We start from the raw sequence: 25743 nt of genomic DNA, 5'->3' as shown, positions 1-25743 counted from the left end.
ATGCCCATTTATTGAGCACCTGTTGTGTGTGCCTGGAGGAGGGGTGTTGGGATAACAGATAATACAGACATGGTTTCTGAGATGAGAGCCCATATTCTTGGTTTAGGGGATTGGGGGGCAAATAGAAGCAGATAGAATCTACAGTTCAGGGTGATATTAGTGGAGATTGAGGGGCATATGAGGGACTGTGAAAGCATAGACTAAGGAGTGAGTACCTCTACTTGCATAATCAGGGAATGGTTGCCAAAGAGGAAAAGACATTTGAGCTGCATCTTGAAGTGGCATTTTTCTAGGTAGATATAGAGAATAAGAGGCAGGCAGGGAATAACACAGAGTCCTAGAAGTTAGAGATTCTGGGTGGTTGGTTTGTGCAGATAACAAAAAGCAATCCTGTGGATTAGGGTATAGAGAGGATATATCTGAGAGCAGAGAAATTAGGGGAGAAATGACAGGAGAGAAAGGTACAGGAAAGACGAGTCATGAAGGTGCTCAAATGCTAATCAGAAAAACTCGGATTTTATTGTGTGAATAGTATTAAGTCATGGGACATTTTTAAGTAGAGCAATTACATGTCAAGTTGCATTTTGGAAAGATCCCTGTGGCTATAAAGTTCAGGATGGATTGCATAGACAAGGCTAGAAGACAGTGGCTGTGTAGGAAGCTGTTCCATAGCCCAGGTAAAAATAAACAAGTCCTGGACAAGGCAGCAGTGACGATGGGAATAGAGAGGGCAGCACAGAGTTAAGAGATGACAGGGAGGTAAAGTCAGTGAGACCTCAGTGAGTGGAAAAGTTGGGGATACTGCCAGGCAGGTGGACACCAATTCTCTTAGCAAAGATAATGGAGCCTGGGAAGAACAGGTTGAGAGATGAGCCGCTCTGAGTTTGACTTGGGGTCTGTTGAGTCTGAGATGCATGTGGAACTGCCCAGGAGGCCAGAGGAAATGGAAGTACGAGAACCTTTGGAATCAGGTTCATCACTGTAAGGCAGTCCCCAGACTGTGGAGAGCATGGAGTCTGTAATTGGCCACAGCTCTTCCCTACCTTGCCTACTCTGGCGTTACTCCCACTCCCACAAAATGCCTTTACTTTTTCACAACTGTTGAGTGCAAGCGAGTTCCTGCTGTCATGAAAGACTTTTCCCAGATGATACATGACCACCTCCTTTTCTCTTCTCAAATATTGAATCAAATTTATGGTGCCCATTTTCCTTAATCAGGCTGTTATCAGACAGTGAGCCGGGTGAATTTGATTTAAAGCAGATTGTAGCACCAGCCAGTGACTGCTCCTGGCCCTAATCAAGACTCCTTCACTCTTAGGAGAAGATGCCTTGCACTAGATGGGCTTTAATGGACACTTCTATCTCGTGAACACTAGCTCCATTTCTGCCAGATCTCTGGAAAGTTACCTCACAGCTTCCCTGCTAAGACCCTAGCTGTAAGGTTCAGGAAACACAGTCTTTTCTTTTTGCTGTGATAACACGAGTGATGCTGCTGCTGCTGTTAATAATGATAGTAGCTAACAATTATAGACTGTTTATTGTGCCAAATTCCATCTTAAGTGCTTTGCAAACATTTGTTTAGTCCTCACCACTTCCCTAAGAGACTGTACTAATATTAACCCTGTTCCACACATGAGGAAGGAGCATGAGGTTCAGAGAGGTGAAAACTCAAGGCTCTAAAGCTAAAAGAGATGGAGTTGAGATTATCATCTAGATCTGTTGTGCTCTAAAGCCCAGATTCTTTACCATTACTAAATTTTTCAGCCTTCTCAAAAGTTTGACTTTCTGGAATGTGTCCTGGAGCTGCAGTCTTACTTTTCTCCTTGGAGTCTATATGTGGGTGCTGAGATGGCAATTCCTCTAAGGATGTGGCTGATGACTGCTTCTGGGAGTAGGTGCATTTAGATGAGTGAAAAAGAGACAACTGGGCCTTTCAGCCCCCTTAATGGGACATAACTTACACAGTGTCAGCTTCAATTGCTGACTGAATGGTCCAGTGGTTTGGGGGATCCTGGCAGGAATGTTTTCCTTGTCCTAACATGCTTGTGTAATGGTAACCTAGAAGAAGAATGGGTGTGTTTGTCCAACTTTCAGGCTTTGAATGTTGATAATTTGTAGACAGGGAATACAGGGGCGTTAGAACTGTGGAGTGGGCAGATGTGGAGGAGGCACGGCTACAGGAGAAAGCAGGCCCATGGAACAGAGAACAATTTGTTTATCAAGGGGCGGGATGCGGGGTGTGGAGGAAATCTTTGCAGTCAGGCTGTGGAGATTGAGTGGGGGCTGCTGGGCTGGCTGCCAGGGGTCCATGCTGGTTGCCTATCCTAGGAAGCTTGGGAAAGAGGGTATGTGCTCTCCCCAAGAGAGAGGGCAGATCTGGGTCATATACTCAGGCCAGGCATGTGGGAGTTCCTTTGTGTCCCTCAGGTCAAGACTCAACTGGGAATAGGTTTAGCATTGCTGTCTAGGGGTCTGGCTGGTAGCCACACACCTGCAGGTTCTGCAGAGCCAGAGTGAGCGCTTGCGGCAAGAGGTTACTGATGAGGGGAGAGAGTGTTATCTTTACTTGCTATGCTGCTCGGCCACCAGACAGATGCTGACACTGCTGCATCCTCCTTTTTTAAGCCCTACCCCATCCCATCTCTTCCCCACCCTTCCAAACAGATACTGATAGGCATTTTTAGTAAAGACCTTTTCCCTCGCAAGAACAGAAGTAGGTGACAAAGTACTGTGATGAGGAGTGATCTTCACTCACAGGCATACTGCTTCCTGCAGGTCTCAGCATCATGGAGGCAGCGGAGGGGCAGTTCTATGCACTGCAGCGAGTCCGACACCCACTCTGGGTTGGGCCCTGAGCTGAGTTGCTCTGCGAACACAGACCTCCTGAGGTGTCCCCTGTGGTAGCATGTGGTAGCCTTTCCCAGTTGCCAGTTAAGAACAAGACAGTCAGGGAATGGACAGTGTAGTGCTGAGAAAGCAACGGACTTGGAATGAGAAAACTTGGGTTTAAACCTTGTCCCCACCACCACTAATTTGTTTTATTCACTTAGAACTTTGGAGAAGGCATCTCTTCTGCTTCCTCTTCCCTAACATGAAGGTGATATTACTTTTCTCACAGATTATCAGGAGGGTAAAATGTAAGAATACAATAAGGGCACAGTAAATAACCTCTCTGAGCCTTTGTTTCCACAAGTGAACAAAGAGGATTATAGTATCCTTTTTTGTGGATTTATTGGAAGTATCCAATGAAATGATGTATGTAAAATATTTAACAAAGGGCCTGGCAAGTAGCAAACACTCAACAAATGGTAGAATAATAGGTATGGTTATAATAGTGGTTATTAAATGTAAGTGTGTCTATCAGCCAATCTGAGAACGTATTAAAAGCCATTGGGCCAGGAGCAGAGAAAACATGGTAGTTCAAACTAGCAAACTGGGACCCAGAGGGTCAGGGCTCCGGATTGCAAGTAGCTGCTGCTGTGGCTCCCCCTGGTGCTTGAGAAGTACAGGTGCCTCTGGCCCCAACAGGAGCCAGGCTTTCCCCAAGGGAAGAGAAAATGTCCTGCCTGGCCAGGAAGCCAAGCCCTTGCGAAACCTTCACAGTCAACACAGAAAGCAATAGGACCCAGACAGCAGTAGTACATTCCCAGGAGTTCTGGACCCTACCCAGATAGGGGCTTCTTGCCTAGCATGGGGCTGTAGTACCCTGATCTGAACAAGTCACCAGGAAGCAACTCTGAGGCTAAGCATCTCTTTGTGACTCAGCTGCATCAGAGGCCTATCTGGATCACCTAGAAGAGTGGATGCTGGGCCTGACCCCAGCTTTTATAAACTATTTCCCCACTAAGCCTTTGCCTCCTTGGTTTGGGAGTATCTCCATTTCTGGTATAAGATATTACCCACTATGACGCAGAGTATTAGTCCCCCAGCCTAGGGCTCCTTTGCCTAAAACTTGGTGTTTCCCCAAGGAATTAACTCCTAATCCAAAGAAAGCAGCATGGGGGCTTCCCTGGTGGCACAGTGGTTAAGAATCCACCTGCCAGTGTAGGGGACATGGGTTCGAGCCCTGGCCTGGGAAGATCCCACATGCCGCTGAGCAACTAAGCCCATGCACCACAACTACTGAGCCTGCGCTCTAGAGCCCGTGAGCCACAACTACTGAGCCCGTGTGCCACAACTACTGAAGACCGCGCTCCTAGAGCCTGAGCTCCGCAACAAGAGAAGCCACCGCAATGAGAAGCCTGTGCACTGCAACTAGAGAAAGCCCGCGTGCAGCAACGAAGACCCAATGCAGCCAAAAATAAATAAAATTAAAAAAAAAACACTCCTGAAAGAAAAAACATTAAAAAAAAAAAAGCGGCATGGTCAGCATTGAGTCTTCTCTGCTAATGGATGCTACCTCAGATATTGAGAAAATCAAGGCCTTAGGGAGTTAGCCCAGGTTCAAGGTTCTAGCTCTGCTACCAACCAGCTGTGTGCTTGTGGACCAGTCCCTTCTATTCTTTGAAGTTCAGTTTCTCATCTGTACAATGGTGATTATAATCTCACCTAGCACGTAGGGCTGAGAAAACTAAATGAGATAATGCACATAAAGTGCCCAGTACAGAAACTGGCATGACATGGAGGCTCAATTTATGTTTCCCTCCCTCCCTCTCTAGCTGAAGTCAAGGGATACCAGTAAAAATGTTCCCTGTACATAACCTCAGCCATGCTGGAAACAGTGAACTTAAATACAATCAGCAGCTTTTTCTTCATTGTGGCAGTAGCTCACATAGAGTCACCATGGTAGCTGCCATTGTTACTACAGGCTGCATCGCAACAACAGCAGTATCTTAACGATGTCATACTTCTCTACATTTACATCCCAAACCCCCGTGACCCTTGTTACCCCAAGCAGGCAAGCATTATTTTACAGAGGAGGTCCTCAAAGCTTAGAGAGGTCAGAGGACTTTCCCAAGGTCTCATAGCTTGTATGTGATGGAGCTGGATTTGAACTTAGATTTGATTGACCCCAACTGACCTGGGGAAGAGCAGCTCGTATGAGCTGCCTTGGCCTCTAGACAAACCATGGATTCACCTGTCTTTCACAAATGTGTCTGGATTCCATTTCCCCCAAGCTCAACCTCTTTCCTATCTTAGCTGCCTTAAGGAGCTGTAGGTGACTTCTGTCTCCCTTCCATTATCTCCACTGGTAATCAGAGCCCATTATTAACACCGGTGTCTGTTCCCCAGATTTAGTGATGAAGGGATGGAGGTGATTGAGCGGCTCATCTACCTGTATCACAAGTTCCATCAGCTAAAAGTGAGCAATGAGGAGTATGCTTGCATGAAAGCAATTAACTTCCTAAATCAAGGTGAGTAACTGGGGGTGGGAAGAAAAGACTTTTTTTTTTGTCAGTGAATATTTGCCCTTTTGCCTTCATTTCACCCCTACCCCCTTTACCCTCAGGACTGTCACACAATCTGTCACACCATGTGGGTGCCGATCTTGGAAGTCCTGTGCTGCCCTCATCATCATTCTGCCCCACTATAGCACAGAGCATGGTTTGGATTTTTTTCTTCAAACCTAAATGCCACAGCCTCTATAACTCATAGAGGAAGGAAGAGGATTTGCTTTGTTTAGTCAGTTTTAATGCATTTAAACACAGACATCAAGGACAGTACATGCGTCATTTAAAATATGCACCAAGTTTACCAGTGACTGAAGAAGAGCAGAGTGACTGATGAAACTACTAGAGATAAGGGATCTGTGACAGGCTGACGGGCCCCTTCAGGGCAGAGCGGGGGTGCACAAAACTCACACACCCGTATCAAGCATGGCTTTAATTCGAAGAGTGGTGGGTGTGATTTACTTGCAGAGCGGCACTTGGTAGCTGCTGGTAAGCAGAGTATGCAAGGAGGATTTGTGTTCCCTTTCTTCCAGAGTAGCGTATGAGTACTCTACTCTGAGTGGGGCTGGGCTGTTTCGTGGCCTACGACATTGAAAATGCTGTGTTCCTGTATTCAGTTTCCTAGTCCAGAGACTCTTGATCCCCTCCTCTTTGCCTACTCCTCCCTCAGTACTGACCTCTTCCTCTTGCTTCTGCACCTTTCATGCATTTATCTGGTGTTCTGTGTGCCTCCCTTGGGCCAGGCCCTGTGTTGAACATTAAAGACATTGAAATAAATTAGATCCCAGGTTCCTGGCCTCAAGAAGTATACATTCTGATGGCACTTGTTACATTGCTTGAGCCTCAAATGGGGGGAGATCAGTAACAACTACTTGGAGGACCAGAAATCTGAGATCTGGGCCTCAAAGGCTGGGTAAGATTTATGTATAGAATATTTATATTCTATATATGAAAAAGGGGATTGTGTGTGTTTATATGTATATGAACACGGTATATAATATATATATACATATATGAGAATGAGAGAGACGTCTACAGGCATACCTTGGAGATACTGCAGGTTTGGTTCCAGACCAGCACAATAAAGTGAATATTGCAATAGAGTGAGTCACATGAATTTTTTGGTTTCCCAGTGCCTGTGAAAGTTATGTTTATACTATACTGTGATCTGTTAAGTGTGCAGTAGCATTATGTCTTAAAAAAGAGTACAGGGGACTTCCCTGGTGGCGCAGTGGTTAAGAATCCGCCTGCCAATGCAGCAGGAGACACGGGTTCGAGCCTTGGTCCGGGAAGCTCCCACATGCCACAGAGCAACTAAGCCAGTGTGCCACAACTACTGAGCCTGCGCTCTAGAGCCTGCGAGCCACAACTACTGAGCCCACATGCTGCAACTACTGAAGCCCGTGTGCCTAGAGCCTGTGCTCCGCAACAAGAGAAGCCACCGCAATGAGAAGCCCACACACTGCAATGAAGAGTAGTCCCCGCTCACCGCAACTAGAGAAAGCCCGCACACAGCAACGAAGACCGAACGCAGCCAAAAAGTTAATAAATTAATAAATAAATAAATTTATTTTTAAAAAAAAGAGTACATACCTCAAAAAAAATATTGCTATAAAATGCTAATCATCATTGAGCTTTCAGCGAGTTGTAATCTTTTTGCTGGTGGAGGGTCTTGCCTCAGTGTTGTTTTTGTTTGTTTGTTTGTTTTAATTTATTTTTTAAATTTATTTTTGGCTGCATTGGGTCTTCGTTGTTGCATGTGGGCTTTCTTAGTTGCGGCGAGCGGGGGCTACTCTTCGTTGAGGTGCGCAAGTTTCTCATTGCGGTGGCTTCTCGTTGCGGAGCACGGGCTCTAGGCACTTGGGCTTCAGTAGTTGTGGCATGCAGGCTCAGTAGTTGTGGCTTGCAGGCTCTAGAGCACAGGCTCAGTAGTTGTGGCACACGGGCTCAGTTGCTCTGCCGCTTGTGGGATCCTCCCAGACCAGGGCTCGAACCCATGTCCCCTGCATTGGCAGGTGGATTCTCAACCACTGCGCCACCAGGGAAGCCCTTGCCTCAGTGTTGATGCTGCTGACTGATCAGGGTGGTGGTTGCTGAAGGTTGGGGTGGCTGTGGCAATTTCTTAAAATAAGACCACAGTGACATTTGCCATGTCAATTGACTTTTTCTTTGATGAATGAACTTTCTGTAGCGTGCAATGCTGTTTGAACATTTTACCCACAGTAGAACTCCTTCCAAATTTAGAGTCAATTCTCTCAAACCCTGCTGCTGCTTTATCAACTAAGTTTATGTAATACTCTAAATCCTTTGTTGTTGTTTCAGCGGTCTTCACACAGCTTCTTCAGCAGGAGTAGATTCCATCTCAAGGGACCACTTTCTTTGCTCATCCATAAGAAGCAACTCCTCATCTGCTAAAGTTTTATCATGAGATTGCATCAATTCAGTCACATTTTCAGACTTCACTTCTCATTCTGTCTAGTTCTCTTGTTTCCACCACATCTGCAGTACTTCCTCCACTGAAGTCTTGAACCCCTCAAAGTCATCCATGAGGGTTGGAATCACCTTCTTCTAAAATCCTGTTAATGTTGATATTTTGACCTCTTCCAGTGAATCATGAATGGCATCTAGAATGGTGAATCCTTTCCAGAAGGTTTTCGGTTTACTTTGCCCAGATCCTTGAGAGGAATCACTATCTATGGGCAGCTACAGCCTTAGGAAATGTATTTCTTAAATAGAAAGACTTGAATGTTGAAATTACTCCTTGATCCATGGGCTGCAGAATGGATGTTGTGTTAGCAGGCATGAAGACAAAATCAATTTCATTGTACATCTCCATCAGAGCTCTTGGGTGACCAGGTGCTTTGTCAATGAGCAGTAATATTTTGAAAGGAATCTTTTTTTCTGAGCAGTAGGTCTGCACAGTGGGCTTGAAATATTTAGTAAACCGGGTTGTGAACAGAAGTGCTGTCATCCAGGCTTTGTTGTTCCATTTATAGAACACAAGCAGAGTAGATTTAGCGTAATTCTTAAGGGCCCTAGGATTTTCGGAGCGGTAAATGAGCATTGGCTTCAATTTGAAGTCATCAGCTGCATTAGCCCCTAACAAGAGAGTCAGCCTGTCCTTTGAAGCTTTGAAGCCAGACATTGACTTCTCTCGAGCTATGAAAAGTCCTAGATAGTGTCTTCTTCCAATATAGGGCTGTTTCGTCTGCATTGAAAATATGTTGTTTAGTGTAGCCATCTTCTTTAATTATCTTAGCTAGATCTCTAGATAACTTGCTGCAGCTTCCGTATTAGCACTGCTGCTTTACCTCACACTTTAATGGAGACAGCGGCTTTCCTTAAATCTCATGAAACAACCTCTGCTAGCTTCAGACTTTTCTTCTGCAGCTTCCTCACCTCTCTCAGCCTTTATAGAATTGAAGAGAGTTAGGACCTTGCTCTGGATTAGGCTTCGGTTTAAGGGAATGTTGTGGCTGGTTTGATCTATACAGACCACTCAAACTTTCTCCATATCGGCAATAAGGCTGTTTTGCTTTCTTATCATTTGTGTGTTCACTAGAGTAGTGCTCTTAGTTTCCTTCAAGAACTTTTCCTTTGCATTCGCAACTTTGCTAACTCACAAGAGACCTAGCTTTCAGCCTGTCTCGGCTTTTGACATTCCTTCTTCACTGAGCTTAATTATTTCTAGCTTTTGATTTAAAGTGAGAGATATGTGACTTTTCCTTTCACTTCAACACTTACAGGCGATTGTACGATTATTAATTGGCCTAATTACAATATTGTTGTGTTTCAGGGAATAGGGAGGCCCGATGAGAGGGAGAGAGGCAGTGGAACAGCCAGTTAACGGAATAGTCAGAATGCACAACATTTATCAATTAAGTTTACCGTCTCATACGGGCGCGGTTTGTGGCACCCCAAAACAATTAAAATAGTAACATCAAAGATCACTGATCATAGATCCTCATAACAAATCTAATAATAATGAAAAAGCTTGAAATATTGCAAGAATTACCAAAATGTGACAAAGAGACACGAAATGAGCAAATGCCATTGGAAAAAATGACACTGATAGACTTGCTTGGTGCAGACTTGCCACACACCTTCAATTTGTAAAAAATGCAATATCTGTGAAGTGCAGTAAAGCAAAGCACAATAAAACAAGATATACTTATATACAGAAAAAAAAACTGGAGCGACCCAGTAGAATACCAGTGGCCCAGGTAGAATAGTATGAGTAGAAGCACATAGGATACCATGTGTAATTGTATGTAGAAACGTGAAGATTTCTGAATGGTTCCAGCAAAGAGCAAATTTAAAGATACTGTGAAGGATAAATTGGGAAAGGTAGATTATTCAGTTAGTTGTTCAACATCCACTGGTGCCCATTTGTGCCAAGCCCTGTGCTGGGAGCTGGGTACAGAGTTGAGAAAGATAAGCCTAGCCCTCAGGGGGCTCAGTCTAGTGATTGTCCTTGATAATTTTTTCCTTTATCTTATTTCTCTTCCCTGACCCAGAGCTTTTGTTCCTCCCTGTCAGAAACAGAGAAGATCCCCTGTTGAGACAATGTTTAATAACTTTTCATTGAAAGATACACATATTCAAGGAGCCAGTGTTTCTTCCACATTATAAAGCCCCTCCCATTTCCTGTGGTTTTTTCACAGATATCAGGGGTCTGACCAGTGCCTCGCAGCTGGAACAATTGAACAAACGATATTGGTACATTTGCCAGGATTTCACTGAATATAAATATACACATCAGCCGAACCGTTTTCCTGACCTCATGATGTGCTTACCTGAGATTCGCTATATTGCAGGTAACATTCTGGGTCCTGGGCTTCCAACCCTTCCTTGCTTTTCTTAACTTGTGAAGGGAATGAGGAAAGCAGTGTTTTCAGGATGCTGATGCCAGGCCTATCACCAGCTCAATAAAAGAGGTACTACCCCTGCCCTCAGAAAAGTTATATTATAATGAGAAGTTTGTTTTTTCTTTGTAGGGAGGAGAATCTAACATTTCCTAAGCTCCTGTGATGTGCAGGGTCCTTTGTGACCTGATATCACTTAATCTCAATTTCTGCAGGACTGGCAGTTGGTGATATTATGGCCATTCTATGGATGGGGAAAGAAGCTCAGAGTTTCTCAAATTAACGTCATTTCCTGAATTATATACGTTAAAAGGGTGGATTTTATGGCATGTGAACTAACTATATCTCAATGTTTTAATTGATTTTATTTCATAGAATTGCCTATAGGTTTTTGAGGATCTTTCATTAAAAGTGATATCTTTAAAATAATTCTCAAAAATCCTGTGTTCATAAAGGAATTTTTGTTTTAGTTGTTTTGTGGTCTTAACCCCTTTCTGAGCTTCTTGACATTTAAATAGGTCCATTTCAACATGAAATCCTGGCTTTTGTTGTTGCTTTACTTCATTTGGTAAAGATTCTTGTTTATAGTTATCTAGCACATACTGAGGGGCAGCTCAGAAATGTGACCTCTGGGCTGAGATTGTTCCTGTAAACTTCAGCAGTACAATTTTGAAGGAAGAAAATTTTCAGTCTGATAAAATCAAATTTTACTTTTTGGGCCACAAAGTAGTCTAGGAGGTGTGAACTGGACTTAAATAAACTATTGGAATTTTAGGAGTGTTTTGATAGTGTATGTCTCAGCATTTTTAAAACTATGTTCTACCAAGCAAAATATTAATCAGGTGCTCTGTGAAATACAGGTCAATAATTATACCCCACTCTCCCCCACAGAGCTGGGTTGTCAACACTGACAGCCCTTGGAATCACCTGGGAAGCTTTTAAAAAATATCCATTCTTGTGCTGCACCTCTAAAGATTCTGACTTAATTGATATGGAGTGGAGCCTGGTCATCAGTATTTTAAAAAAAAAATTACCAGGTGACTGTAGGGTTCTGTCAGGGAGAAGAACTATAGCCTCATATTTACAAAGTATATAAGCATTCTGAGTGCTCTTAGAAATCCTCCAATAAAAAAAAAAAACCTGTTTTAACCCTGAATTTCTCAATTTATTTGCCCCTGTAAACCCCATCTCCTTTTTCCTTGCTACGTTTTATTAACCCATTATACTATTCTGAAGAGCAGTATTTTATAGAATGCTAGTTAAAGAATCTACTAGGAAATGAAATAGGATATAAGTTTCTCATTATTTTCGCTCTAAGAGGACATCAAGGAATACCTTTCAGTTTCAGATTCCTCATCTGTAAAATGGGGATAAAAAGTAAAATCTGTCATACAGAAATACTGTGAGAATTAAATGAGATAATGTATTTAAACACCTAGCATAGAGTTCAGTATTCTTTGGATAGTAGCAACAATTAGAGCTTGCACCATTACTGGACTCCCTAAGGCACCAAAATAGGTCTGGGTAATAGGATGTTAGCCCAGTCTGTTTTACCTTTGTAATAACTCATGGCACTTTCCTCGCCCCAGTCACTAGAAAAGGCAGTGTTCTTTCACCAGCCCAAGAGGAGGCAAACACGCCCTTCTACTAGTGGCCACGGCTAACTCTTCTTTTTCTGCCTTTTCCCAGGAAAGATGGTGAATGTACCCCTGGAGCAGCTGCCCCTCCTCTTTAAGGTGGTGCTGCATTCCTGCAAGACAAGTGTGGGCAAGGAGTGACCTGTCCCCAGCACCCCTCCTCAGGCCAATGGCAAGGCCTGGGGTGGGCAGGACAGGCTCCGGAAGAAAGAGCCAGAGAGACCAAGATGGAGGCTGTGGAGCAGCCTTGCCAGTTGCCTCCATAGCAAAAGAGTTTTTGTTTGTTTGTCTTGTTTTTTTAACCTCATTTTTCTATATATTTATTTCACGACAGAGTTGAATGTATGGCCTTCAACATGATGCACATGCTTTTGTGTGAATGCAGCCGATGCATTTCCTTGCAGTTTACAGAATGTGAAGATGTTTAATGTTACAGTGTTGTCATTGTTTAGAGATAGTTCTTTTGTATTTTGAGGGAGAGGGTGGGAAGGGGCTGAGATGACTATTTCCATAATATTGACAAAGATGACTACCTCATTGGAAAGGGAGGGGTGTGACCAACCCTACTTTTTCCACATGTTCTCAGCAGATTCATACATTTGTCTGTCAGAGAGCAAACTGCCTTTTTCTAGCTACAGAATTACCAGGTAAGAGAGCACACCATAAAAGGGAAAGTGGTATTAGGAGGTTTACTAAGCAAAGTGGATGAGACATTGGGAACAGGACCAGAGATGGGGATTTAGCTATCTCTTTTCTTTGGAAAGCATGAAAGCTGAGAGTTGTGCACAGTGACCAAATCTAAGTTAGGTGTCCTCCCTCCAGACGAGTCCTCAGGGAGAAGGGTTTCTTCTCTCACACCACACTGTGGGGCCTCCCCTCCCCACCATCCATACGACCACTACTAATTTCTGCCACTGTCACCTTTTCACCTAGGCAAAGCCCTAGCGGTCAGCTAATCCTTGGGATTTGCCTACCATCTCCCTTGGGGCTCACAGCTACCTAGTTTCCTTACTTTCTTTAGACTCATTGCCTCTCCCTTATAAACTTGACTTCCTATTGGCCCTTTGAAAAGAACAGGTGAGTTCAGAATGTCATGTCCAGAATCCTGATGCCCACTACTGATTTACTCTCCTTTCACCTTCAAAGAGTAGTGGGACAAAGGCCAGACTGCTAATAGCATAAACACTCCTCTTTTGGAGTTCCCTGTTTCTCTCCCCACCCCATCCCATTCCACCTCCAGATCTGAATCTGAAACTGCAGTCTCTTTTCCAAACAGCTGGAAGGATCATTCACCCATCTGCTGACCAGAATTTTTGTCCCTACATTCTACTCCATGCTCTCCTAATCTCTCCCAAAATGAAACCAGGTTTCTTCAGAATAGTAAGCCCAAGATCCAGAGTGGCCCAGCTGCCCCTTAGAGTTATCAGTGGCCTGACTGACCAGGGTCTGGAGGGCTGGAGTCCAAAGCTTCTGGAAGGGAAGGGGGGCTTTAAACTACCTCATGTTCCTAAAGGCCTGGCTGCCCCCTCTGCAGGTATGGCCTGGACCCCTTGTTCTTTCACTACGTGCCCCACCTAGTCCTGGGAAATGTTCCTTACCCTCTTGGCTTTGGCCGGCAGTCACACAAGGTCTGTCATGGAACTCTTTCAGGTGCTTTTCCCTTCTCTGCCTTACTACAGCAGTTGTCCCTGCCTAAACCTACGTACCTCCCACAGCCAATGCAGCAGACAGGCCAGTTAGCTGGGTACATCCCTGGCTAGGCTTGAGGGGCCTACAGGACCTCCTTTTGCCTGTTTAGTCAAAGGCTGTTTGCTCTCTTCCCCGCTCAGCCTAGCACACTTACTCAGAGGGCCACCACATTGTGTGCATATCGGGTAGTCCGTGTCGGATTGTAATTTTTTCTTTCCGGTGAAATGTTACGGGTACCAGCAGAGTGATAACTTTATCCCTTGATGGATCTAAAACTCAGAGCATTACTTCCCAGTGCCGTTTCCCCATTTGCTCTGAGAAAGGAAAAGAAAAAGAAGAGACGTGGTCCTCAGGAAAAGCGCCAACCAGAATGTTTTTCACATGTCAATGGGAAGATTTGTGTGTGTGTATTTGTTTATTTCTAAATTCACAATAGTTTTGTTTTTCTGCTCTTTTATTTAACCAACTAGATCACACTCTGGCTACAGGTCAGACTCCGAGCCGCTTTCCTCAAGGTAGGGGAAGATACACATATCAGAGACCCCTTCTCCAGGATGGCTCTTATGTGCTGCATCTTTCTTTGCTAGATTTCCATCGGCCAAATTATTATTATTTTTTGAAATTGCTTTTCTCTTAAATTAAGCATTTTACTGGTTGGGTTGGGAGTCAGAGGGAACTGCTCTCCATGAGGCAGCAACATGTCTCTTTGATAATGCAGCATTAAACAGAGCAAGTTGTTAATTTGTGGAGTGGGGGAAAGGTTCTGCAAGTTGCCATTGTACAAATCCATTTTTACAAATGTTTGCAGCAGATTCCACAAGAACAAAGAGCCCATTCATTGCTGAGAGCCCTGCAGAATCTCTGAGCCAAGTGGCCTTGTGTTCCGAGCTGGAGCCTGACCTGTGGACCACCTTTAATGTCTTCTGCACCCAGTCCTTTTATGACGTGGGCTTTTTTTAAACAGGGTAAAGTGACTGTGTTGCGTCGCAAACTCAGGTATTATGAGAGGAAGGTAGGAGTGTAGCTAGCAGTGTGGAGACATTAGGTCAGCCACTAGATGTATTTGTGAATTCAGTTTGAAGGACACAGAGAAAGGTTGGAGGGGGAGGTTTGATGTGTTTATGTTTTGCCTTTCTTCCCATGATGTTTGGTTAACAGGTAGCCTTTTTGCTAGTGGAAAAGAAAAAAGTTGTGCATGTTGTCTGTAATTCCCCTCCCTTCTGTCCTCTCTCTGATCCCCTGCCACCAGCAGCACTCACTTTGAGTGAGAATTTTTCCACCATAAAAATATGACCCTGAAGGCTGTGTGGTAAAGGAGAATCCCACCTCATTGCACTGCGTTTAAACGTACAAGCTATTCCCTTCCTTTCCCTTTGAATGTTTTCTTGACCGAAGACAGAAGTTTGGAATCTTGGAACTTCACCTACAACTCATGCTCTGTGGCTCCTTTGTAGACTTTCGGAGTCTTTCACAAGGCTTGGTGGTCACCCTCAGTCTGGAGAAACTCCCCAGAACCTGTCTCAAAGCACTCCATCTGGCTCAGAGGATACCCAGCCCCCCAGCCAGGCCTGATCCGTAAGTGAGGTGGGCAAACCTCCAGGGACAGAAAGCAGCAGGCAAGAACCTCTGTCCTATTCCCCAGATCCAGAGGAGGAGGGATAGAGGGAACTGAGGGGTCTCCAGGGCATCATCACAGTCACCCTCTCCACAGCACCGTGCCTCTCACCTGCCACCCCCTATCAGGGAAGAGAGTCCTGCCATGGCCAGTGTGTCACCAGGTCCTTAAAGCCCTGGGCTCTCTGAGCTAGCTGCCTTGCTCTGCTGCCCATATCCTACCTTTGTTTGTTCTCAATTTATTGGGGAATGGGACAGACAGAGACAGACAAACCCAGTATGGGCAACATGTAGGCCATGTCCAAGGTTGGCCAAAGTAAAGGGACTCTGGCCTCCCAGCAGGGCAGGAAGTTGAGCAGTGGTTCCAAGTCTTTAGCTCTGGGCCCCTGGTCTATGTCTTTTTTTCCTTGTTGCTTTTTAAAATTTTGCAATTGTTTTAAGAAATCCAGTCTTTTAGACCAGCCCTTTTATTAAACTTTAAATTTTTCTTTGATTTTTTTAAAGTAAAAAAAAAAAAAAAATTAAAAAAAAAAAAAACTAAACAAAAACCCCACCACTCTTACTTTCCCCGACTTGATCCATGAGAGTCCCCCTGCACTCCCCTCTGCCTTTGCAGTTGATCATTCCTCCCTTTTCCCTCAGCTTGAAGCATCTATGTCCAGTGTCTGTGAAATGATGTTTTATCTGTGTCTCAGGATAAGAAACGGCAATCATTCCACCAGGTGCTGGAAACTGGTTAGCCTTGAGGCAAGGGTTTCTAGGACCACAGCTCAGGGATGTGTATTTAATTACAGGGTCCCCAGAAACCCCTCTCCTGGCTACCACAAGCAACAGCTTCTTTTCTGGGCTTGGGAGCCAGACCTGGACTGTTTCCTCAGAGGCAGGGCCCCCAGAAAAGATGCTGGGGCTTCCTCTTTGGCCAGAGCTGGGTTCCCTTGAGACTTGAAGAATTATGGCTATCCTGCAACATGAGCCACAGTGACCCTGCCACTACCGGCTCACAAGATGCCTGGTCCCTCTGCCTAATCCAGTCCCCATCTGGCCTACCTTCTCTGGGCCTGTGGCCCTCAGTGGGCCACAGCCTGCTCAGGAATCAGTTGCAGGCCCAAATGGAAGCTGTGAATCAGGCCAGAGCTTGCTTCGAGCCCAAGAAAAAAGTTGTCTTAATGGTGGAGGCTAGTCTTCCAAATCCGAGAGCCAGCCCTGCCAGCCAAAGGATCATTTTTGCCCTTTGGTGACCATTGTTTTCTTTCTCTGAAATGTCTTATAATAGGTGATAATGTTGTTGACTCAAATTTCCATGAAAAAAAAAAAAAAAAAAACTACCTCTTGAGTGACATCCTGGTCTATTCCTCTCTGAGGAATCTTGTGGGAAAAGAATACTGTAGCTCCTGCTCTGTTTACATGTTTCTGTTAGGAAAGAAACCCCGCCTGCCCTGGGGTGGTGGTGTTTTTGTCTATGTTGCCATCCCAGGCCTGCAATAGGGGTTTGTGGCTGTGTTGTAATGTCTGGGCCATGTCTGGGGAGTCCTTCCCACCTGCCCAGCCAGGGACTAGCCACCCCCTTGAAGAGGCTTCCGTTTCCCTTCTATGATCCAAGGCACAGGGAGCACCACCTCCCGTGACACCACCCTCAGGAGCTCTGGTGGCACGTGCATCCATGAGCCTTCCCCTGGGCTGCCTACTTGAGGCCCACCTCTACCCACAGTCCTATATAGGAGTCGAGTAAACAGGATGTCTTTGAGCCCTTGTCCCCAAAGGGCCGGGCAAGGGCTGCCCGCCAACCTGGCTCCATCAATCCTGCATGACCAAGTGATAGTTGGCGGGCTCTGCTACCCAGGCCCTCTGCTACCTCCCACCCTGCCATCTGGCAAGGGATGGGCCCTTTTCTGTGAATTGACTACCTGTGGAAATGTGACCAATTAGTGTGAAATGCATGTTTAGAAAATGTTAGGTACTGTATTTGAACCAATAAATGTGAATCCTTCTGCACATGGCATCTGTTTGTGAAGCGTGTCTGGGGTTCCGAGGAGGGACGATGGGTTGTCCTTAGGTGCTGGGTGTGCCTTCAGACCAATTGCTTCTGCTTGTAGCTGATACTCGCCCACTTGCTATTGCTGAGAGAGTCTGGCAGAGAGATATCTCTCAGAACTGTTTGAATCAGTGAGTCAATACTGACTGAAGTGCCTGCTCTGTGTGCCAGGCAGTGTGTTGGGACTTTTCACAAACCTGAACCTCCTTGAACTTCAAGAATTATTACCTCTATTTTGTAAATGAAGAAACTAAGGTTAAATGAGGGTAAGGGACTAACCAGCCAGAAAGTGGCACAACTAGAGGAATTGAGTCTAGCAGGAGAGGCAAACTCAGACCTTTGCAGTACAGTGGGATCAGGATTGTAATTAAGGATGTATATGGGGATGTGTATGGACGTTTATGTCACTGTGGTCCAACCAATTAATGCCTGCCTTTCCAGAAAATAGATGAGGTTTTCTAGAGCTGAGAAAATGGAGTCTCTGAGAGGAGGTCATGGGACTCAGGAAGAGCTTCACAGATGAGTGTTGAAGGTAGGCCTTGAAGAAAGTCACCAGACAGAGGAGGATAGACCAAGTCAGAGAGGGGTCAACAACATGTTTGAAGGCCCAGCTGTGAATCAGAAACATATGGAATATTCAGACATAACAGGATTCTGCCATGGCAGGAATGGTGGCAGATGGGAGGTTTTTGCAAGAGTTGAGGCTGGAGAAGGACTTGGAGCCTTGAATGCCACATTCAGGAGTTAGAGGAAGGAAAACCATCTGCTAAATCTCAGGAAAGAGCTAAATCTCAGTGACAGCAGTGTGCTGGTGGGTGGCCTGTCTGTATGTCACTATGGTCCAACCAGTTAATACCTGTTTTTCCAGAAAATAGATGAGGTTTTCTAGAGCTGAGAAAATGGAAGCTCTGAGAGGTCAAGGGATGTGCCCAAAGTCACACAGGAAGTGGCAGAGTCCTGACTTGAACCTAGATCTGCCCAACTGTCCTGTAATCCTGTTGTTCCTGCGATCAGAGAAGTGGCAGAGTTTGGGTTGAGGGTTATTTGAAGACAGATAGGAAAGATGAAAGCTCAGTTTGGAAAGCTAAAGGCTGAGGAGTCTGATCAAGTTCTGTTAAATCCCATGTGTGAAAATGAGGGGAAGCCCAGCTGCCTTCCCATACCTCAGGCTCCTCCAGCACAAGGGACCAGAGAGCCCTTGAGGTTTGAAAGAGATGGTTTTAGAATAAAGGAAATGCTGCAGAACTAATTAGTAGATTCTTTTTTGCCCCACAAGAGGGAACAGATAAGACACAGAGGTGCAAGGAACATATTTGCTAAAAGCCTAGTGAGTGAGTGCGTGCCAGGCTCTAGGATTGGTGTTTTACATGCCTTGGCTCCTGTAATCCTCATAACGATTTTGCAAGGTATAGGTCTCAGCCCCGCTTTACTCATAAGCAAATTGAGGCTCCAGGAAGTTAAGCCATTTGCCTAAAATGACACACGAGTGACAGAATTGGCTTTTGAATCCAGGTCTATCTGATACCAAAGTTAAAACAGGCTTCCTCCCTGCTGGGCCTTAGCAACTCAAATAGTGCTGAATATGAATGTCTGGAGTTTGTAACAGAGCTCAGGAATGGCCTTTGGTTGAACTTTTTGCTATTAACAAAACAAAGCTCTATTAAACTAATAAAGGATTAATTTCTATAAGAGGTGAATGAACAGACCCAAATTGATCTGAAAAGCAGTGCTGTCCCAAATATATGTAGAATGCTACAGACACCAAATTGTCGTTTATCAGAACGTAGAGAAGCCACAGGTGTCTCCATGGAAAGAGAAGTAGAAGTTCTGCTGCCGAAAATCTGGGAAATACTGCACTCACTTTACCTTCCTCTTATTGGTTCCCAACCTTCCCTGGCATATTAAAGGCTTTGAGAAGTCCTACCTAAAGAAAACTTTAATTTTGTTTAGCTCAGGGTCTACCAAAAGTATTTGGCCATGGACCATTCTTTCCTCCTGTTAAAATTCTGTTGGGACAGTGTTCCATGAAATAAAATTTAGGACACTGCTCTAAATTTATAAATTGCTACTTAACTAATGCTGAACTTTTGGTTTCTTTGAGTGCCAGGCAATAACCTGGAAGTAAAGAATAATAAAGTAATTAACACATATAGAGCAAAGCTAAGTGCTGTGCTAGTAAGCATTTTATGTTTATTTGATTACTGATTCCTCAACCCTATGAAGTTGATGCTATAATGATCCCATTTTACAGATAAGAAAACAAAGGCCCAGAAAGGGTAAGTAATGTGCCTAAGTTTACATAACTTGTATGTAACCTCAGGAATGAATAAAAACCAGCACTGATTTGAGTGCCTTCTACTAGGATCTACAGAGACCCTTATTCTTATGCAAACCCTCTGAGGTAAGATCATCTCTATTTAACTGAGGAGGAAACAGGGCATGCTGGCAGCTCTGGGTTGTCAGAATCTGAAGCCAGAAACCCCCAGAAATGGTGGGCAGGGGAGGGTGTTAGGATGAGGTTGGATGTGGCTACATGGAGCTCTCTCTCGGGGATCATTTTCCTCAGGCAGATTGTGTGACAGCATACACACCAGCCAGGGGTCTCACCACCTGAGTTCTAATTCCAGCTCTTTCCTTTTCCAGTCATATGTGGCTTTGGCCCAGATAGATACCTCTCTGATCCTCACTGTCCCTGTCAGATAAATGGAGTTGACGGTGCTTGTATCTTGGAGGTTTAAGGAGGATTCACGGTAGCTGGTTCAAAGTAGGGGCTCAATGAAGTCAGTTCATAAAAGGAAGCTGTGTGAGGGGAGCTGCAACCCCTCATACTCCAATAGCAGAAACCCAGAAAAGCCAGAAGCCCCCTCTCTGACTTGGCCTGGCTGCCCACCCAGGTTTTAGGTCCACAGTGGTAATCAGCCTCTTTCAGATCCTGTGGCAAAAGTGCCCAACTGTCAGACCCAGGGCTCTTGGAGTCTTGTTCCCTTGGCAACAAGTCTCACCATGGAGACCACAGCCCCATCCTTGCCGTCCCTGCAAGCTCCCTCTCCACAGACCTTCCCTATTCAACACCTAGTCCTAGGAGCAGTGTAGGAACTGAGGAAAGCTTCAAGGAGGCCCTTCCTCAGGCTGAGGACTTTGAGGCACAGCCAGGAAGAGAGGCAAAGGGAACTCACATTTTTTGTGTCTATGCTTAGCAAGGTTCTGAGGGGTCTACATATGTGGCCTCATTTAGGTTGAAAGTCAGACATTCACCCTATTTTATGTAAGTGGAAACTGAGGCTCAAGGAGACAAGGTGGACCAGCTCAAAGGCTCACAGCTGGTCAGTCTTGAATCGAGACTTGAATCCAGGGTTTCTGAACCAGGAACCCCTGCTTTCTCTACACACACACGCACGCACGCACGCACACACACACACAGTCAAGACACAGCCTCCAGCCTCAGTCTGGGGAGGGTTAGGTAGGTGGGTGAGTCGCCTTTGCCAGGAGCAGGAGCAGCAGTCCTTTGGGTTCTGGGCTGGCCTCTGGCAGCAGCAGTGGAGGAACTGCACTATTTTAAGCCAGGGCCGGCAGGCCCCATGTGGGCACAGGGAGGGTGGCCTCGGGCCCTTGGCCAGCTTCCCGGAAGTCACCATGGCCTCCCTCCTCTTCCCTAAGCAGCTTTCTGAGGCAGTCACTTCCCTACAAACAGGAAGGAGGCTCTCAGGCCGAGACCTCCAGCCCCAGCTTCCTCCTCTTACACCCCCGCCCCCGCAGTCTTCGCTAATACATGGGGGAGCCCACCAGCTCCAGGCCCTTATCAGTGTCCATTATCTGGGCTGTCTCTTAGCAGGTGGGTGGGAGGGGGTCTGGACTTCTGCTGCTTGGGCTGTCCTGGTTCACCCATTACAAGTCTAAGGCCTTCACTTCCCCAGGATCCTCGCCCACAGCCTGATTTCTCCTATACCTTCCCATTGAGGCTGGCCACTCTGAGCCAGAAAGAAGAGCAGAGGTATCCCCAGACTTGGTCCCACTCAAGGACCTTAGGGAGAGACAAACTGGGATATTCCCAGAGAAAGGGGCAAAAACTGATAGACACAGATTGACTGTGGCAGAGACAAAAGCAGAGAGACAGCTGCAAAGGGCTGGGGCCAAGAGGGCAGTGGGGTGTCTCTGAGTGGTTGCTCCTGACCACCTCCAAGTACAGGCTCTGTCTCAGGGCTGTGGGGGCCCACCGGCTGCATGGCTGAAGAGGAATGTGGGGAGCAAGGCTGGGTCACCCCTTGAGGGCCAAGCGTGTGCACTGTAAGATAAACTACCCCAGGAAGGGGGCCCCAGCTGCGGCTGCATGCTCCAGGAGCGTGGCGGAGAGGCCCGGGCCCAAGGCTGGAGCCCCAGCCCTGCCCCACACCCATCTCCTGCATCTCCTCCTGAGGGTCTCAACCAGGCCTCACAGTCTAGAAGGTCTCAGGACCCTCAGCCTAGCCCTTGAGGGCATGCAGATTGCCATTCATAGAAGAGCGGGGTGCCCTGGGAACACCGCCAGCCACAGAGTCTCACTTCTCCAGCTCTGGCTGCAGCCCTGGCTCAGGTAAGGGGGCCGGGGGCGGGGGTGGTCTCTAAGCCAACCATGCAGAGCAGGCCTCCAGCACAGGGGCGCTGTCATGGAGCAGCTCAGCAGGACTGTGATTTGTCCCCATGTGGCTTTGCACACTCATGCACGTGTGTGAGCCTATGTGCACATGTCCATGTGCTTACATTTCCACGTGTTGCCAGGAGCCCCACTCTGCCTCCACAAATCCTTGCTCTCAGACTAGAAAAGTAGCCCCCAGAGGCACCTGGTCTCTCCCACCCTCACCAGGTGGTCCAGCCCCGAGGGCCATGAGGCAGAGGGAGAAGAGCAAGCAGGTCTTTTGCCGGCCCCCAGCCCCCCCTCCCCACACTGCAGCTGAGGCTCCCGCCGGCCACGGCCTTGACCCGGCACTATGGACTTCTCTGACATTGGCATCGGATCTGAACATCTGGCAGCAGGCTGATAAGGGGTGCAGCGGAAACTGCCTCTGCTGCTGCCAGCAGCCCCACCCCCTCCACTGCCCTGCAAGGGGTCTTCATATCCACACTCTCTCTCTTTCCAGCTCAGGGCCCCTGCCCCTCTCTTTTCTCATTCTCTGCTTCAGCCAGTTTCGCGCTCTCTCTCTCTCTCTCTCTCTCTCTCTCTCTCTCTCTCCCCCTCCCTCCCTCTCCCATTTCTTGTCTCATTCCTTCTCAACCCCCCCATTCCTCTCTTCTCTTTCCGTCTGTCTCTCTCTCTGGCCGTCTCTGCATCTGTTACGCTGTCAATGGGTCTCCCTTTTCTCGCTCATTTTCTGCCTCATTCTTCCCACGGCTTCTCTCTTTTTCTGTCTTTCTTTCTACACTGTACCCCAACCCCAGCCTGATGGTTCTTTTTCTTCTCCATTTCAGTTTCTGGGTCTCTGGTTTGTTTGTTCCTTGTTCCACCTCCAGGAAATAGGCCTGGCACTTTGGGAAAGTCCCCACTTAGAAGGAGATCCTGGGCTTTGTTTGCCTGGGGAGGGAGGGAGGAGGGAGCCTGGTTCAGGACTACACCCCTTCTCCTTCCCCTCTGGTTGGGTCTCATGGCCTGGGACCACCTGGGCTGGAGCTGGAAGGAAAGGACAAATAGGCCACCCAGGGGCCCCAGCAGAGTGGAGAGGACTCTGTCTGAAAGCCCAGGTTCTGGACTCCCACTGCCTAGATTTGAATCCTGATTCCATCACACCCTTGTTTTGTGACTTTGGGAAGATGCCTCATCTCTCTGAGCCTGAGTTTCCTTATCTCTCAAATATTGTTCATGGAAGGTGAGGGGTAAATACTACCTACCTCCCAGGATGGTAGAGAGGTGACTGACCACAGGTGTGGAAAGGTTAATAGGGAACCAAGCAAATAGGAAGCACTTTTGCGTTAGGGCCTTGCACTCCCAGCATGCCTCATCCAGTAAGGGTGAGGGCAGACGGGACAGCACAGAGGAAGAGGATGTCAGTAAACATCCAGGGTGATTGGGGTGAGGAAAACCCAGCCCGAGTGGTGGAAAGTGACAGCTGACTGCATATAGAGAAGGCGGCAGGACAGGAGAACAGGCAACAGAATTTTACACCCACAGGCAGCATGAGGGTACAGCGGCAAGCAGTCATTGAACAGCCACTCACTGATGCTGGCTCTGTGATGGCTGCTGTGGACTCAGAAATAAATCAGCCCTGAGCCTTTCCTTGAGGGTTCCCCAGGCTGGGGTGAGTCATTCTATCACAGAAGGGCAAACAGTGTTCAGGATGATGTTGCAATCTCAGACTCAACACAGAAAGGGCCCCTAAGGACAGACCTGCCAGTCCTTTGGTTGGTCGGTTTGTGTTTTGCCAACATTTACTGAGCACATACAACATGTCAGGCAGCCACTGAGTATGTTACATGTGTTGTCTCATTTTGTCCTCATTTTATGGAGAGGATGTGAGACCCAGGGAGAGGAAGTGACTGGTCCCAGGTCACACAGCTAAAACACGGAAGAATTGGGATTTAATATAGAGTCTCTGCCACTAGCGCCTCAGCAATTCTTCTCCAGACTCAAGGCCTTATGAGGAGACTGGCAAAGCCAGGCTGGTTCTTTCCATGGTGCTGTGATGTTGAAAGACCCTGTTTGTCCTATTTAAGAAGGTGGGGAAATCACCTTTGCACCTCTTCTGATGGGATACTTTGTCAAGTAGTTTTAGAATGACTCAATATATCCATGATTTGTAAAAATTTTAAAAAAATTTTTAACTTCATCCCCAAAACTTCACAAAGTATCCGATCAAAAGAGGTGCAAACGACCATGATTGTTTGTTGTTCAGTTTTGTTACACGTGTATGATATATTGGTGATATAAGGTATTTGCTGGAATACTTCTTTTTTAAATGCAGAGGATGAGTGGTATTAATCCAGAAACAAAATCATTATATTAAAATGGGGAGACTAGTTAGGTTCAGTCATATGCGAGAGAAGTGTATCCTGTAAGAACTTCTGTGGGTAAAAAAGACATAATTATGAGGTCATGCACAATGGGGAATAAGTTGCAAACTATGTCATAGGTAGAATTAGAATATATTGAATCAGTAGAATCAGTCAGTTATGATTGTCAGAAAACGTATTGTCTTGTGTGTATTTTCACAATAAAAAAAGGTCTTACCTATCGTGTTAATCATTTCACAATATATGTAAATCAAATCGTCATGCTATATGCCTTAAACTTATACAGTGACGTATGTTAATTATTTCTCAATAAAACCGTGAAAAAATGTTTTAAGTGGCACAATGAGGAAGACACATTAGGTTTTAAATATAGTTGGCTTTAGTTATACAGAAAAATCCCTCTCCTCCCAAGCCAGATAAGTGAGGTGTTCTATGTGATCTGCTTGTTTCCTCAAATGAAGGGAGTTGTGTGTGGATTCTCCCATGGTCCCCCTGTGCCCCTCCCCACCACCTAGGACAAGAGGCTGGGAGGTAAATCCTCTGAGGACAGAGACTTCTTTCCTTTTCTTCCCTTTCCTCCAGTGCCTGGACCAGTGTCTGGCACCTAGTGTGCCCTCAGTGACTATGAGATGAATGAAGGAATGCACAAAAGAATGAGTCATGCATGGGAGGAGTGCAGAGCAGAGCAATTGGGCCCTCCGAGACCAGGACGTGTGTGGGCCTGGAGATTGGATAGGGACACCCTCAGCTGCATGGGGAGGCCTGGCCTTCTAGAAAAAAAACCCTTCCCTCTGCCTTGCCCTAAATTTCCTGGTCTAGCTACCCACTTGGCCTACCCTGGGGCCACTGTAACCAACCACCTGGCTCTGGAGGCAGTCTAAGCCCAGCCTCAACTTTCCCAGCTGCATCAGCAGCCCTCGATGGATGGTGACGTTCAGAGAAGCCAACGTGGAATGTACACGTGGGGCGGTGTTTATTCAGCTCACCTGCTTGCCTTCTGTCCCCCTCTTCCTTTCTTCACCTTCTGGAAGAGTAAAAAGACCAGGCCAAAGCTGCAGGGCCACCTGGTCAAGTCATCCATGCCCCTGCCTCCACGCCAGCCCGACCTGACTCCACTCCATGTCTGGGACAGGCCGGACCCCGCTCGCTGGGCCAGGCCCCAGGGAGGTAGCCATTCAAAGGGAGAGAGGCCGGGCTGCAGGCTGGGTGGGGGAGCTGCCCATAAATCAGGCCCCACTCCCACCCAGTCGCTAACAAGCGGGGCTGCCTACCCGTCTACGTGGGGTCCCTGCCTCTGGGCTGCCACAGCAGCCTGGAACAGCCAGCTGGCCAAGGCCTCCTTGAGTGCCTTGGCCTCCGCCCCCATCCGCAGCCCCGAGATAGATAGGGGTATTTTTTTTTTCTTTTAGGAGAAGAAAAAAAATAGACCTAAATGAAGAGAAACACCAACAAAGAAGGAGAGAGGCCTGCAGAGTCACGTGGGGGCAGAGACCAATTGGGCCTCCGGTGGCCCCCCCCACCCAGGGCGGGGAGGAGGA

The 25743-nt window shown here is 46.6% G+C and overlaps 1 protein-coding gene across 3 annotated transcripts in view; it reads left to right on the top strand.

Moving 5' to 3' along the window:
- NR6A1 (nuclear receptor subfamily 6 group A member 1) overlaps positions 1–15748 on the top strand; it is a 205513-nt gene extending 189765 nt beyond the window's left edge. For all 3 annotated transcript variants that reach the window (XM_012532795.3, XM_012532794.3, XM_033427218.2), the window contains 3 exons: positions 5233–5354; positions 10055–10207; positions 11945–15748. In XM_012532795.3, the coding sequence (XP_012388249.2) occupies positions 5233–5354; positions 10055–10207; positions 11945–12033 (364 nt within the window). In that variant the 3' untranslated portion in view covers positions 12034–15748. The remainder of the gene's footprint in view (positions 1–5232; positions 5355–10054; positions 10208–11944) is intronic.
- The last annotated feature ends 9995 nt before the right edge of the window (positions 15749–25743 follow it).

Source organism: Orcinus orca, chromosome 6, assembly GCF_937001465.1.
Source record: "Orcinus orca chromosome 6, mOrcOrc1.1, whole genome shotgun sequence".
Taxonomy (NCBI): Eukaryota; Metazoa; Chordata; class Mammalia; order Artiodactyla; family Delphinidae; genus Orcinus; species Orcinus orca.
The sequence above is the reverse complement of the archived record's forward strand: the minus strand, read 5'-3'. Positions and strand labels throughout refer to the sequence as shown.